Source organism: Myotis daubentonii, chromosome 8 (genome assembly GCF_963259705.1).
Source record: "Myotis daubentonii chromosome 8, mMyoDau2.1, whole genome shotgun sequence".
In the NCBI taxonomy this organism is placed as follows: domain Eukaryota; kingdom Metazoa; phylum Chordata; class Mammalia; order Chiroptera; family Vespertilionidae; genus Myotis; species Myotis daubentonii.
In genome coordinates this window covers 64,259,077-64,275,398 of record NC_081847.1, presented here as the reverse complement: position 1 = coordinate 64,275,398, position 16,322 = coordinate 64,259,077, and the positions used below count along the sequence as shown (strand labels likewise).

Here is a 16,322-nt window from a genome sequence, read left to right as displayed (position 1 = left end):
TTTTATGACCTGTTTTCTTCACTGAGTCTATTGTGAACACTCCCAGTATTCATTCACATGTGCACCAGCCACTCTTTGTGACTACTGCACAGTTCCATGGTATGGGAATTTCTTATTGAATTATTGTTCCCTTAATGCCAGTCCTATTTTTTTTAAATCAGAAAAGATTACTTTTTATTGGGGTGATGAGGACATTGTTTAGGAGGAGACAACTATTTGAGCTAGGTTGAAGGATTCTTAGGAACTTGGAATACACTTCTGGGCAGAGGGCATTGCAGATGGTAAAGAAAGAGGCAGGGAGTTATTTACTCTTTCAGTAAATATTTATTAAATGCTTACCATGTGTAGAAATAGAAACAGGAGCTAGAGCAGTGAGCAGGAATAGGCCCTGCTCCAAAGGGGCCTGAGGCCTGGTGACATGCATGTGTGGGGAGTGGCTAATAGGAGGGTTTGGCTAGAAGGGAGCTATGTTTAAGGAAGTGCATTGTTGCTTGAGCGTTTTCAGAGGATAGGCCAGGAGTGGCAGGGTTCTGCAACATTCCGTCCCCGATGAAAATTTGCCAAGGGATCCAGCAGACATCTGTAGGTAACCAGCCCTACAGAATTTTGGTGTGAACCATCCAGCTTAGCCTCATAATGGCTCATGAGTCAGACCTACATTTTGGAGATAGACTAGGACAGTGGTCGGCAAACTGTGGCTCGCGAGCCACGTGCGACTCTTTGGCCCCTTGAGGGTGGCTCTTCCACAAAATACCACGTGCGGGCGCGCACGTACAGTGCAATTGAAACTTCGTGGCCCATGCGCAGAAGTTGGTATTTTGTGGAAGAGCCACACTCAAGGGGCCAAAGAGCCGCATGTGGCTCGCAAGCCACAGTTCGCCGACCACTGACTGGACTAGGATAACAAAACAGTTTCACTTTTGAGGATTTGGGGGAAATGTTTTACATTTTATGGATCCGCTAGTAAAGAGAGGGTAGAACAAGGAATCAGGAAAACAGAAATGTCTTCTATGCCTAGGAGATCTAAGACTTCTTTCTTTATTGACCAAAAAGCAAATGCTCTCTCAGGTTGAAGCCATGATCTGATGAAAACACTGTAGTAAGCTTAAATATGGTACTGGGATACTCTAATGCTTACCAGCAATTTTTAAACTACCTTAGCTGTACAAGACAAGAGTATCTATACTAATAAAAGAGAAAAATGGTAATTGGCGTACGACGATACCCTTTTCATTGGCTAATCAGGGCTATATGCAAATTAACTGCCAACTAAGATTGGCAGTTAACTGCCAGCTAAGATTGGCAGTTAACTGCCAACAAGATGGCAGTTAATTTGCATATGTAGGCACAATGCAGGGAGGCGAAAGGGAAAGCAGGAAGAAGCCCCCTGCCACTGACAGTGATCGGAAACCCAGGGGGGAGCTAAGAGCTGGGGGGCAGGGCAAAGGCAGCCCTTGGGGCCGCCTTTGCCCTGCCCCCCAGCCATGATCGGAGAATCAGGTGCCTTTGCTGCCCTGGACAGTGATAGCAGGAAGTAGGGGTGGAGCCAGTGATGGGAGCTGGGCACGGTCGAAGCTGGCAGTCCCAGGAGCTAGGGGTCCCTTGCCTGGGCCTAAAGCGAAGCCCACGATCGCGGGGCCGCTGCAGCTGTGGGTTCCTGCTGCCCGGGCCGGACGCCTCAGCCAGAGGCTTCCTGCAGGGGCAGGGGCGGAGCCTGCGCGATCGCGGCGCCCCCCGCTGCCACTGCAGGTCCCCGCTGCCCGGGCTGGATGCCTAGGCCAGAGGCGTCAGGCCTGGGCAAGGGGCCGATCCTGCGATTGGAGGGTGATGGGGGTCAACTCCTGAGGGCTTCCCAGTATGTGAGAGGGGGCAGGCTAGGCTGAGGGACACTCCCCCCCCCCTCCACACACCCAGTGCACGAATTTCGTGCACTGGGCCCCTAGTGAAGTATATAAAGAAGGGTAGTAAGACTGAGAGCAGAAAGCTGAGCAGCCCAGGAAGTGGGATGAGGATGGGTGGGCAAGCTCAACTATCTCTTTCCTGTGTTTCTTGAACCCCACTCCATTCTCAGGAACACAAACTGATAAACATTCAAAGGGATGAGGAAAAAGCCCAATGCAAGGTCAAAGACTCTGAGTAGTCAAAGACTGAGCAGAGAGATCTGGCGGAAGACGCTAATTTGGGGGCATCAGTCCAATTCATGGCTATTTTGGATGTTGTTCTGGGAGCCAGGATTTCACACTGTGGTCGGAGGCTGTGCTTCATTAGTGTGGTATCATAAGTATAAACCCTTGACATAGTGGAAGGCTGAATTCATGCCATAAAAGGCGTGTCTATTTCTCTAGCAACAGAAATATTTGAAGGCGATAGCGATAGCTCCATATATGTCAGGGAAGAGGGTGTCCTCAGGAGGAAGCAGGCAGGATGTCAAAGTAAACTTATCAAGATAAAAACAGTCATTTTAAATCAATTTTAAGCTGTATTAGTTGTTAAACGAGATACAATGTTGGGCAGCATGTGCTGAAGATGGAAGAAACAGGGCTTCATTAAAGGTAGCTGAATTGATTTCTTCTCATGCTAATGCACACATCAATCCAGGGAGGGTGCTGCCAAGAATAATATAGAATATTCTAAAGCCTACAGGAAAAGCCTACAGAAAATCTTGTTTTACTAAGTTCTTGAAAGAAGGAAACTGTGGCAGCAGTAAATTAATCCAGTTATTAAAACGCCACTGTCATGTGCATGAAGCCTACATATATACGTACCTATCCCTGCACCTATATGTTCCAGCCTTTGCTGTCCCGCCTGTACCCACAGCTGCCAGAATTTACTTAGGGATGAGCATCTACTTACTGCAGGTTGAATCATCTGAACTTGTTAATATTTAGTCATTTTGGCAAATGAAGCCATCAAGTTTGATGGTTCAACCTCCTCGTTTAGAAATACCGATATCAACATAGATGGAAGGGTAACTTTCCAAATTTGAAATCTTGATGTGTCTATTCAAGTGAACATGGGAAACAGATTGTGGTATTAACCAATCTAAGTAGGTGGAAGTCTGGAAGAAAGTTTGCTTTATTATTAGGGTCCTAAACACTTAGGCTTTTCAGATGACCAGTGGTGAAAAAATCAAACTACAGTGAACTGGCAGTGCAGTAGAATTTATAGATAGGGTGGGGGAAAAGTATGGAAAATAATACAATAATTAATAAGTAATAATACAAGAATAAACTCTTTCATGTATTCACAACTGTAAACCTACTTTTGCCTCATCCTGTGTATTAGGAAGGTAAAGTTAACTTTTGGGAAAATTACAGAAAAGTGATGTTAAAAAAATTGCGTTAATAAAGACAGTTAATTAAAAATCAAAAAGTGAAATTAAAAAGTTAGTATAAAATTAAAGGTGAGTGATAATCAGCTCTCTTTAAAAATAATGTTTTTACTGAGAAAAAGAAATTTTAAACTCTTAAATATTAATAGCTTTTTATACACTAAGGTTAATTGCAGTTAATTAATGCAAAAATGATCTACAGTCTGCTAATAATAGATTATTAGAGAGGTACAGTAGTAATCCATAGTTTTGTCAATTATTGAATTACAAAAAAGTGAGTTAAGTCTAAGCTAAGAAGTACCTTCTGCACATGAGAAAAAATGTGTACATGAAGGATGGTGAGCAACTCTAAATCAGTAAACACCATGGCACAGACCTAAGCAAGCTGGTGAGGTCTTAACTTTCAGTCTACAAATACTAACTCTCCTCTTCAGTACATAGGAGAGCTACTAAGCTACATGGGCAGATAAATAATGTTAATGTTTGATCTTTTCTCAGCATTCACTCAAGCACCGTAGTTCTTGTTCATCGCAATGGTAACCCAGCAAGTTTTATTTTGGGTAAGCTTAGGAACTGTGGGTTTAAATGCAGGTTCTTCATGCTCACAATGAAATAGACCCGATTTCTCATATATATATAACATATAATATATATTATATATATATATTTTTTTCAGATAGCCTCAGAAATCATCTATGAGCATAAAAGCTTTATTTCCTCATTTGCAATCACTAGAAAATATCCCTGTTGTTATTCTCTCAGACCAGAGGACAGTTTCATGGCATGAGCATGAACAAGCTTAAGCATAAGGATTTGTGTTTTAAACACACCTTCTGCACACTTGTTAAATGGTGAATAATATATTAAAAGATACTTTTAATGGAGAAAAAAGTTAGCTGTGCATGCTTTTAAAAAATATATTTTATGTAAACTGTACAATCAGGATGAGTTTAGAAATCTAAGTTAAACAGTTAATAGTGTTAGTAATATTCACTTTGATATGTACATATTGAATGAACTAAAAATATAAAATAGATCCCTACCTTTTTATAATAATTAAAAATACAACCATTTTTAAACTCACTTGGCCAATCTCAAATAGATGGTATCCCAGATTATTTGGAAAAAGTAAAAAAATCAGACCAAAGGCTTTTATATTTTACAAATAGGAGACTTTCACCTGATTTTCTCTTAGATTGGCTTAACATTTTTAGTAAAGTGAGCAATGGTTATGGTTTTTTGCTAATACAATTTGATTCTAAGCCCTTGTAATTTATTGCCTATAAAAGTCTTTTTTTTTCTTGAGGCTTTATTCTAAAATTACATTCTTTTAACCAACCTCTATAATGAAATTAATGTTCTATATAATATTTCTGTTTCTTGAAGTGTGAGAAATATATGGCAGATGGGTTTAGTCTTGTATCCACAAACTTCCTAGAACAAATTCAGCTTCATACATCTTTGTATAAAAATGTAATGTTAAAATATAGGGACTATCTCTAAATATGAAAGCATGACATTCTCTTATTTAAACAATATTTCTATTAGCCTTTTGAGTCACAGATATATGAACACTTATGCTATGCATAAAGAACATAATGCAGGTGCTATCTGAGATTAAGTGGGTAAGCATATGTCTTGTGCTTCTGAACAGCAGTGGGAGAGACTTTCTGGCATATATTTCTTGAAGAAATAATTTTTGTAACTATCTGAAGGAAGCACTGGGGACAAGACCTCCGGGGGATATGGAGGTCAGAGGTAAAGGAAAAGGGAAAAGAATGCTCTTGTCTTGACTGTCAGCTGTTCCAAAGCATCACTATCTGGGACATTTATAAATTTAACCGGATGTAAAACACAGGAGTATATAATGGAGGAAAGAGTGCTACACAAATAGACAATGAATCAGGTGACATAACAACCTTTTTCCTGCCTCTTATTTCTTTTATAGTTGCTTCCTTAGAAAAAAAAAATCTATGATTGTTTAATTTTCTTCCTGTTTCATTGTAAATACTTTGCAGCTGTTTGTATCATTGGTGGTTTTTAAAAAATAAAATAAACCCTAATTTTGAAAGGGCTTTCTTTTAAAAGCAACCGATTGGTTGTTCTGGGTACAGAAGGAAAAATATTAAAAGTATAAACACAAAATTTCTAGAATCACTGAATTGACAGAACTATTTTGTCACCTGGTTTTGAAATTGCTTATTCTGAATAATGTGTATCTACTGCTCTAGTAACTGTTAAACAAAGCTCCCTGAGGTAATGAAGAACATTTAGGATGTACTTAGTTGTAATGAAAGCTCTAAACATTTAAGACACTGTCTCCCAGGCCATTAATAGTGAGATGTTGTTTGGCCTTGCGGAAGTGTATGAAGGAAGTAGGAAGTCATTCATGTCTTGCTAAAAATTCTGCTCTGAGAGCACTTACCTTTGATAACATAATCTAAAATTATTGCCTTCAACTATTATGGAAGGGTAATTAAAGTGCGTAAAACTCTCCATGATCATATTGTAATAATAGGAAAATTAATATATGTGTATTGCAACATGAGTATTTTTTTAAAATACATGTTATGTGGCCATTTTAACAATTTTATATTTGCAAGAGATTTTTTTCCCCTTTCTATATTGATAAATTATAAGTTGTCAAAGTCAAATCTACCATTTTTCCTACTTGAAGAGTTTCTCCAAAACCACATGCCTTCTTTTCTCCTTTAGAAAATGAAACTCATTCATTAGATGAGCCCAGGTGTTTACAATTCAAATGGCAGCCTTGATGTTTATGAAGCCCTTCAGTGAGGACTTGTCACCTCCGTTTGTAATTGTGAACTCTCTAGCTGGCAAAGTCTTTTATCTGGGAAATTACTTTACGGGAAATTTCCATATAATTTTGGATGGTTTAACCAGGTAGAAACTATTGTGGAAATAGTAGAAACTATAGTGCATGTGTAGGTAAAGAAAACAATCTTTTTTTCCCCTTTGAACACCTTGATCTGCAGTAATAAAAACACTTTACTGTCAATAGTAAAATTCTTGAGGCAGAGGACAGAGGTCCCGGTGGCTTGACTGTCCATGAGAGGTGTGGGGAATCAGGAACACTGTGCAGCCAGAATCTGAAGCTCATTAGGAAGAGTAATGTATATGCAAGACGTGTCTCCAGGTCCTGAACAAAGGTAACATCTTGCTTGATAAAGGAACAGCTGCTGTTTGCATTCTAAGGCTTTTTTTTTGCTCAAATGTGCCTTATTGACAAGTTCAAAAGCATATTTTGCTCTAGATGGGGGTAACTCACTTAAATATGGCACTCAGAGTCCCCACATGGTTGGGTAATTCCTGGGTAGCAACCTCAAGCATATTAAAGTGGGGAGTTCAGCAATTTGGCCATTGTCATCAAATGGCATAATTTCAGACTAAAACATAAATGAAGTTGGATTTTTAGAGGTGGCTTAAGTTTTTTTTTTTTAAGTTTGTATTAATCATCTGTTGCTACATACAAATTACCTAAACATTTTGTCGCTTAAAGCAACAAACACTATGTCAGAGTTTCTGGGAGTCAGGAATGGCTCAGGCTCTCTGACAGGCTGCAGTCAAGGGGTTGGTTAGAGCACAGTCTTCCCAGGACTGGCTTCTAAGCTAACTTGTGGCTGTTGGTTGGTGAGGGCTAGCTATTGGCTAGAGACCTCTTCTTGCCACGGGAGCCTCTTCCCTGGCAGCAGTCTTCTCACAGAGTGAGCAAGAGGAGAGGCAGAGGGGGTGGCCAGGACAGAAGCCACCAGATGGGATCCGGACACTGTCTGACTGCTCCCTGGCAGTGAGTCACCAGCTGCAGCCCACACTCAAGAGCAGGGCTTACTCACTGGTGTTGAAACCAGGGGACTTCTATTGGGCGCCATTTAGAGGCTGCCTACCACCATGGGTCATTCCTCTTTAGATTTTGCTACAAATAAAGGTTGTGATGTGAGAAACCAAGAGTAGACTCCTTTCTCCCTCCTTCAAAGTTAGCCGTCAGAAATATCCTCTGTATACACATTTCTACCATGCATAATATAAAACCTTACAGAACAAGGTTATAAATATAAAACAGCAAAATGCATACAGAGTGTTTGTCAACCTGTGGGAGGAAGGCGTTGCCTCCTGAGCCCTTGACAGTTAAGTAGGGAGGAGGTAGACAGGTAGGGATGTACAGCAGTGAGGAAACCCAGAAGATTCCTGATGATGGCGCAGACTCAGGAACTAGACTCCCAGACTCAATCCTCAGCCTGTTACTTAGCTGTGCTTGCACTTAGCGCTGCTCTCTCCTCGTGCCAGCTTTTTCATGTGTAGAAAGAGAATAAAACAGTATCTGGAAAGGGAGGACAGTAATGGTATGAGTTAATATATGTGTAGTGCACAGATCAGGGCTTGACACACAGCAGGCTCATTGGTGTAAGTCATTACTGATACAAGTCCACAGCAGACAAGTGCACTATGAATGCTGCTTCAAAGTAATGTAATTATACAAGTAAGTTCTACTTTTCTCTTTACCCAGGAATGCACAGTTAGGCAATTTGCTGCATAATATAAATCATCATTAAAAACACACACACCCTAAGTATAAAAACAAAGAAATACTCCAGTTGATTAAATGTTTATTTTGGGCGATGTCAGTTGTGATGTTTCTATGCTACCAAGAATGCTGTACACCTGAACACCCCAATTTCCTTTTAAATGCCCTCACATCTTTTTTATTTCATTTCATTTATTTATTCCTTCCTTCCATGAGCATGAGCATCTCCTGGGCACAGGGCACTGGACAAAACAGACATGGTCACAGACATACACAGATGCCTGTGACATTGAGTGAGAGGTGCTCTGGAAGAGGCACCAAGGAGGGAAATGCACTTCCGTTTGGGGGAGGTCATGGATGTGGACAACTTCCCATAAGAGGAAACAGGTGAGCTGTGTGGGAATATGCCTGATAGGAAGGACAGGAAGATGTTCTAGATGGAGGGAGGGAATGGTGCCTGTAAGGTCTAAAGGCAGGAAGCAGCAAAGCAGATGGAAAGAGCTGGCTGTTGAGTTGCGCAGCAGCACAGAGCATAGAGTGTGCATGGGTGGAAATGAAGCTACAGGCATAGGCAGGAGGCAGGTCTGCAACCTTGAACCAAGAGTAAGAACTGTCACTGAATTGACATCTCAGAGTGAAACCACCATCCCCTGACCCCTTGACAGGCCTGCATGATTGAGCCCAATCCAGGACTCTGCTGCGCACTGGGCCCCCGTGTCTTGGGCAGATCAGACAGGCCAGGTCTGCTCCTGCTCTAGGGCCTTGGCTTGAGCCACTGACTCTGCCTGACACGCTCTCCCACGAGGTGGCTGGGTCAGCCCACTCACTTACCTCACCTCTTGGCTCAAATCGCATTTTCTCATTGAGCCCTATCTTCAGTGTTCCTAATGAGTGCTGCCACTGGCCTGCCTCACCCAGTGTACCGGTGGTCCCTCTTTTCCTGCTGACTTCTTGTTTACATAACCCTTATCTTCCAACATACATGTAATTGACCTTTTATTGTTCATCATACATTTCCCCACCAAAATGTAAGCTCCCAGAGGCAGGAAGGATCTTTGATGGTCCTGGCACATGGGACATGCTCAATAAATATTGACTGAATGAATAACCAAATACCTTTGGATTGTTTTTAGGGAACTTAAACTCTAGATGAGAAATAAGAAGCAGAAGGGGAGGGGAGGGAAGCTAGAAAGGCAATTCAGACATATGTTCTTTTTTTTCTGTATTGATTAAGGTATTACATATGTGTCCTTATCCCCCCAATGCCCCCGCAGCCCTCCCACTCATGCCCTCACCCCCCTAGTGTCTATGTCCATTGGTTAGGCTTATATGCATGCACACAAGTCCTTTAGTTGATCTCCCCCCCCTTACCCCCACCCTCCCCTACCTTCCCTCTGAGGTTTGATGGTCTGATCGATGCTTCTCTGTCTTTGGATCTGTTTCTGTTCATCAGTTTATCTTGTTCATTATATTCCATAAATGAGTGAGATCATATGATATTTATCTTTCTCTGACTGGCTTATTTCACTTAGCATAATGCTCTCCAGTTCCATCCATGCCATTGCAAATGGTAAGAATGCCTTATTTTTTTTACAGCAGCATAGTATTCCATTGTGTAGATGTACCACATTTTTTAATCCACTCATCTGTTGATAGGCACATAGGCTGTTTCCAAATCTAAGCTATGGTGAATTGTGCTGCTATGAACATAGGGGTGCATATATCCTTTCTGATTGGTGTTTCTGGTTTCTTGGGATATATTCCTAGAAGTGGGATCACTGGGTCAAATGGGAGTTCCATTTTTAGTTTTTTGAGGAAACTCCATACTGTTTTCCACAGTGTTTGCACCAGTTTGCATTCCCACCAGAAGAGCACGAGGGTTCCTTTTTCTCCGCATCATTGCCTGCACTTGTTTGTTGATTTGTTGATGATAACCATCCTGACAGGTGTGAGATGGTACCGCATTGTTATTTTGCTTTGCATCTCTCAAATGATTAGTGACTTTGATCATGTTTTCATGTGTCTCTTGGCCTTCTATATGTCCTCTTTCGAAAAGTATCTATTTAGGTCCATTGCCCATTTTTTGATTGGGTTGTTTATCTTCCTTTTGGTAAGTTGTATGAGTCAGACATATGTTCTTGTTCTTCTATATTATCTCATTTATGTATTCTCCCCGTCATCCAATCAATAGTGTGAATACTTCTTCCTGCTTTAGATCTTTCATAAAGGACGTTGGGAATGTCAATGTTATACAAAGCTACAAGTATATGCATGACCACCTTGGGATACAAAGCTCTTTTTGTTGATTTCTTTCTCCTCTACCACACTGTCCTCACTTCCCCTTTTTTGCCTCTTCCACTGCCAGCTTCTAGAGCAAGCAGGAGGCCCTGGGCTTGCAAATGCCAAGCTCCAGATTGCTGTCCAGATTCTGTCTCAGGATTAGCACTTATTGACCTGGTCTTCTGATGTGGGTTCCGCATCTCTTAATCCCGATGCACATCCCACACTGGACTGTCCCATGGTCCAAGACCCTCCACACTCTTTGACCAGGGGTACCCAAGATCTTGATACTCTGGTTTCCCTTCTTGTTTCCCACTTCCTGGTTATGACAGTACTTCTCTTGCTCTTCCGTAAGTCAGCTCCATCCCTCCTCTGGGCTGAGCTTTCTTCAAAGGCCTGCCCTCGCATCCTTACTGATGATCAAATGACTAACTTGTTTCTCTGTTGTGGTGAACTTCTTTTGTGAAAACTTTTCCTCTTGTGAAAATGGACATTTCTTATATCTGTCTGAAATGTTCTGCTGATTTTTACCTCCAGGCGGGCCAGTTTTCCTCTCCCCACTCTCCCCATCTGTGAGCAATAGCCACAGCAGATGCCTCCATCCTCTGTGCTTCTCTTTGTTGCTCTTGCCTTTGGGGAATCCATCCCTCCTTGTCATTTCAGCTAACACTTCTGCTCAGGACTCCTCTCCATGTATGCAGAAATGCTGTCCCCATTCTTCATGACTATTCCCATGAGATCTAAGTGCCATGATTTGATTCCATGAATGTGTCCAACTTTTCACTTTCTTCTTAAATGTCTTATTCTTCTCCATGGCTGTAATCCTTATCATTACCTGGGTTGTATGCCTTGGAGTCATTTTATATAATTTCTCTTCACACCTCTCCATATTTATTTTTAAAAATCCTTTTTTTATTCTGTTGGTTGCTTTAAAAAAATATTACCATCATTACCACACTGCCTCGAGTTCTCATTTATATCCCAATGTTGTTACCACAGCACAATATTTGAGTTTTGCTTCCTACCAATCTGGCTCATATGAAATTGCATGATTAATCTTTCTGAAATGTTTTCTCCTGGCCCAAATTATCGGTGACTGTTTTCTAAGATCTCAACTCCATATTTCCCCGCCTTCCATTTTCTCTCCTAGTAACTTTTGTTTCAACATCTCTCCATCCTGTGACATCCATTAACCTGATCTCCTCTTTCTACAAACTCATACTTACTCCTTCTCATCTTTAGTCTGTCTTCATTTATCCTAAAATTTATTTTCTAAATTGTTATAATGTACTCATTTTCTTTCTACATGGAATGCTGCACACTTTCTTCTCCATATCTAGTGATGAGGATGCTTATAACAATTGCTCATGTTTTTAAGGGCTTTTTCTGTATAAGACCCTGAGCCAAGTGTTTTAAACACATTACATTTATTCCTCATAAGCTCAGCAAATTAGAGATGATTATTATACCCATTTCACAGGTGAGGAAATGGGAACTTGGAGGGGCAAGGCCTCCACTGGAGTTCTATGCTACTTTTAAGATGAGTGATACAGAGGAACAGGCACAGGCTTGCAGATCTGAACTCAGTTCTGACTCGGTCACATCCTAGCTGGGAGAATCAGGTTAGCGATTGAGTCTCTCTGAGCCTGAGAGTACTTAATAAATGAGGATTAAATGAGTACAAAGCCCTGCCATAGAACATTTAACAAATATTGTTCTCTTTTCTTTCTCTTCAGTGTCATTGCTTCCATTGACAACCTTATTTGACACCTCAAATCCTCACTAATTCCATTTCCCTCTATATTTTTGTAGCAATTTTAATTTGCCTACTTAATTTATGACTTATTTATGACCTGCCTTCATTCAGATATATTGGTGTTGCCTTCCTGGTTAGATTTTAAGAGCACGGGCATTTTAATTCTCCATTTTTGATCCTCCTCAACATAGTATTGAACACAGAATAAATGCTCAATTTTTACTTCCTAATTGACATATCTACTTAGCTTGATCCAGCGATACTTGATGCTGTCACCACACAGTTGCATGTATTCTGTTAGCCTACCTTATTAGCTCATTTTTTCTCTTCTCTCTCTCTACCCACAGCATGTGCATTCCGGTACAATGGACTCTCCTTCGTCTACCTCATCTACCTCTTGCTCATCCCTCTGTTTTCAGAACCAACAAGAGCGACAATGCAAGGTAAGAGACAGTTACTGTTCTGAATGCATTTGCTGACTCTGCTGGGCTGTCTTTATCTGATGGGATAGACGCTGCCTGTGCAGCAAGCTGGTCCAGTGGAGACTGGGTGTCACACATGTGAACAGCTGCACCAAGCAGAGTGGTGCAGAACATGTTGATACATGTCACTTAAGTACACCACTAATATCCCCATGCAAGTTTCATATTAACTCCCTCTTAGTAGGCTTGCAGTACATCTGGAATGTTTTGTCTAGTTAAGACGAACTCAATACATTGTCAATGAAATAAGGCAGATGGTGTGACAAAATTGGCACATGCTTTGCATATTGGACTGCTGGAGAGAATTGGCGGCAAGTAGAAAAGGGGCAGTGAGGTACCTTACATTTCTAAGCTGCCAACAGGAGGACTGGATGAGAAACTGAGTCCTAGTCATGACTTGTTCACACATCAGTTGAGATCTCTTACATATGCCTCTATCCAGTACTGTGAGTGAGTGATTTGAGTTTGAGGAATAGTTTCACAAGCATTTTACCATAAAACTTCAGGTTTCTTTCCCATTGCTCTACAAGAACCCGAAGTTATAGAAAAGAACAATAACATTTCTCCTGAGGCTCTGATTAGGAAGCATGATCTGGTTTATCAGTTTATATATTTGAAGTTTGTCCACAAATATTAAAATTAAATCACACTGAGTTAATTTATAAATTGCTTTTCAAAACAATACCATTATAAGAAATAAGGGTTGTGCCAAATGCCTTAGGTGAGTATGATGGCTGTATGTTTACATGAGAGGAAAAGGAAGCTGTTTGGCCCAACCTGTGATGTGGTTGGAAAAGGCCATGGGTTAAGACTGCCAGTTCACAGTGGTGCCTCTTCAGGAAAAAAGTAAGGGCTGGGGAAAAATAATAGGTACCTTTTCCATTCCTCTCCTTAACAATTACATTTACAGTGCACATTATGACCATTCATCCTAATAGTTATGACTGCAGATGCTATGTTGATTTTCCTGCCACAGGAAGAATTTAAATAATAGTCTTCTAAGTCACTTAAATCCTTAATACACAAAGTTAAGAAGGGGTCCAGAAATGTGAGTGTATACAAATCCTCATTCAAACCAAAAATACGTTGTTTATGTGACCGCAACCACCTTAGCCTCTTTCCTAGAGTTCAGTATAAACAAAGACCTTTAAACAGAATAGCTTCTGGCCTCAGGACCAAGATGAAATACACAGGCTACTCCTAGTTCATGGCCAGGAGCTCATGTTTCAAAGAAAGAAGGCTTCAGACACATTCAGAATAAACCGCTTTAGAAAGGAGTACCTGTGTATAGTCCAATAAAGTACCTATTGCTTTTATAGCAAGGTGTCTGTCCCCTTATCGTTTCATCTGGAAATCGGGTAACTGAGATTTCCCCCTTCATCATTATGTGACAATGACTGCTTTGCCTTCTTCCCAAATAACCAGCCCTGCTCTTGCCCCTGTCTCGGTAGGGGTGGCATTGCAGCTGTGGCACAGCTGCATGCCAGTGGTCCCATCCTTTATGCCCACATGCATCAGGGACTGGCCCTGTCAGGAAGCTCATACTCGAAATGTAAGATCAAATGCAAAAAAGCAACTCCTCTCTGTATAAAGCAATATCCTGAATTAACAAGATGTCATGCGGTTAGTGCACAAGCAAAGCATAATAAGTACACAGACGTCTGCTGGTGCTGCTCCTAAGAGGAGACCAAGGAAGAACTGAGCTCAAAAGGAAAACAAACCCACAAGCATCTTTTCCACAGGTTACTATCTGGATGCAGTGTTGTGATTATTTATTTTCTTCTTTCCTGCATTTTAATAAGAAGCATGACTAATATTCAACATAGCCTCATTGATTTGTTTGTTTATGGAAATGCAGAGGGACTCTAGGAAAGGGTGTCCCCCCATTTATTTCTGGTCACCTGGGAAGCACAAGCCCTGTGTTTTCAAATATCCCATGTTGGGCGTTTCTGGCAGCGTGTGGTCAAGAACACCATTAATGCCTATGTGGAGTGGACCATACCATGCCAGGCCCGGGGAGTGACTGCAATGTGGCTCCTCAGGGACTTGAACTATCCAATTCATGTTCCCACACATTTCCCACGAATCAATGGGAAGTGCATTGGAAACCTGAAAAGAACTGTTAGTAACCTCTGCACCCACTTCTCACAGACAGTCTCTGACTTGCAACAGCAAGCAAATTCAGATTCCCCACCCCCCCGACCCCCCGCAGCTGCTCAGGCCTCTGTGCATGTCCACAGGACTATGTCCATGACACAGACTCCCCCTGAACGCAATACATGGTGCACGGACCTGAAAGTTTACTATGTGATCCTCTGGTCTCCATTTGATCTGTTGGAATTCTCCCCCTAAAAGTATTTTCCCCCAAAGGTATATCCACAGGGGCCCCAGCAGGTGGGGAGTTCAGTGTCCTGGCTGAGAGGGTGGTCTTTGTTGTAGTTCTTGAAGTGGCCTGGGTGTGAAAGCCATCTTTGCACTGTGGTTGTTTAGGGATGTGCACAGGGGTGTCCATAGGGATGTGCACAGGGGTGTCCACAGGGATGTGCACAGGGGTGTGCACAGGGGTGTCCACAGGGATGTGCACAGGGATGTGCACAGAGGTGTCCACAGGGGTGTCCACAGGGATGTGCACAGGGGTTTCTACAGGGGTGTGCACAGGGGTGTCCACAGGGGTGTGCACAGGGATGTGCACAGGGGTGTCCACAGAGGTGTCCACAGGGATGTGCACAGTGGTGTCCACGGGGGTGTGCACAGGTGTAGGAAGAGCTCAGGAGATTTATCTCAGTGCAGTGGCAGATGCAATGGCGTGAGCACACTCCCCCTATACAAGCTTCCTCGGCACACCGGGAAGTGGCAGTGCCCCCCTGAGTAAGCCCCCTAGAGTCCCTACATAGTACCCTGATCTTTCCTACTATTGGTTGCCCTAAGGATGGTGTAAACTTCTGATTGGTTTGGAATGTTATATATGTTGCTGCACTTTATTGTGTAAGTGAACCTGGTCTCCGGAGTCGGGCATGCTTCGTTAGGACTCCGTCGGCCTCACCCCTGCGGGACCCCCTGCTTCACATAGGGGTGTCCACAGGGGTGTCCACAGGAGTGTGCACAGGGGTGTCCACAGGGCCCCCATCAGGACATAGATCATCCGAGTGTGCCTGAGGCTTTCCCCACACCTGTGACTAGACACAGATTTGCTGTCAGGCTGGAAACAACCTTGTGGGAGATGGAGGAAGATCAGGAGATGTTAGTTATACATAGACATGTTACTAAGTTTACAAAAGGAATTTGAGTGAGGATAATTGTTCGGGTGTTCAATACACTTAACTTACTTGTGGGTGTCTTCTGAATTGCTGAATTTGAGAGTTGGAGGAGCTTTTAGGAATTACTAAGCATATTCCAGCACCCAGCGGTGGAGTCCCTTCCCAGCATCCAAGTTGGCTGCCTGTGCAGGCTCTCCACCCACTGGCTATGACTCCCCTTGATCTCCTAGCTCTAATGCTGACCTTTCCCATAGTCTTTCTTAGGCCAAATGACTTTAAGTTGGCTTTAGAATGTTAATCTCTCTCTTTCTCTCTTCTCTCTGTCTCTGTCTCTCTGTCTCTCTCTGTCTCTCTCTCTCTCTTTCTCTCTCTCTCTTTCTCTCTCTCTCTCTCTCTCTCTCTCTCTCTCTCTCTCTCTCTCTCTCACACACACACACACACATACACACACACACACACGGGCGCACACTCACAGCGTGGGGAATAAGCACATTCAATCAGCCATGGGTCAGTGTGCAGCTGTTTCCCTCAGCAAGAGCCTCACCTTTGGATTCCTTGAGCCAGAGTGGCTTTCAGTGTAGCATGTCCCCTGAGCTCCCAGGGTGGTCTCAATGAAGCCTTTCTCACTAGGCTTGGCATTCTCTTGACAACATCCATCTCCTTCAGCTTCTCT

General features: G+C 42.4%; 1 protein-coding gene across 4 annotated transcripts in view; it reads left to right on the top strand.

Annotated features, from left to right (window-relative positions):
* Positions 1-16,322, top strand: part of PIEZO2 (piezo type mechanosensitive ion channel component 2) — a 338,873-nt gene that overhangs the window by 57,198 nt on the left and 265,353 nt on the right. For all 4 annotated transcript variants that reach the window (XR_009454151.1, XM_059706647.1, XM_059706648.1 and 1 more), the window contains exon 2: positions 12,258-12,353. Coding sequence is in view for 3 of the 4 variants with exons in the window: in XM_059706647.1 (XP_059562630.1) it covers positions 12,258-12,353 (96 nt within the window). In the remaining variant the exon portion in view is untranslated. The remainder of the gene's footprint in view (positions 1-12,257; positions 12,354-16,322) is intronic.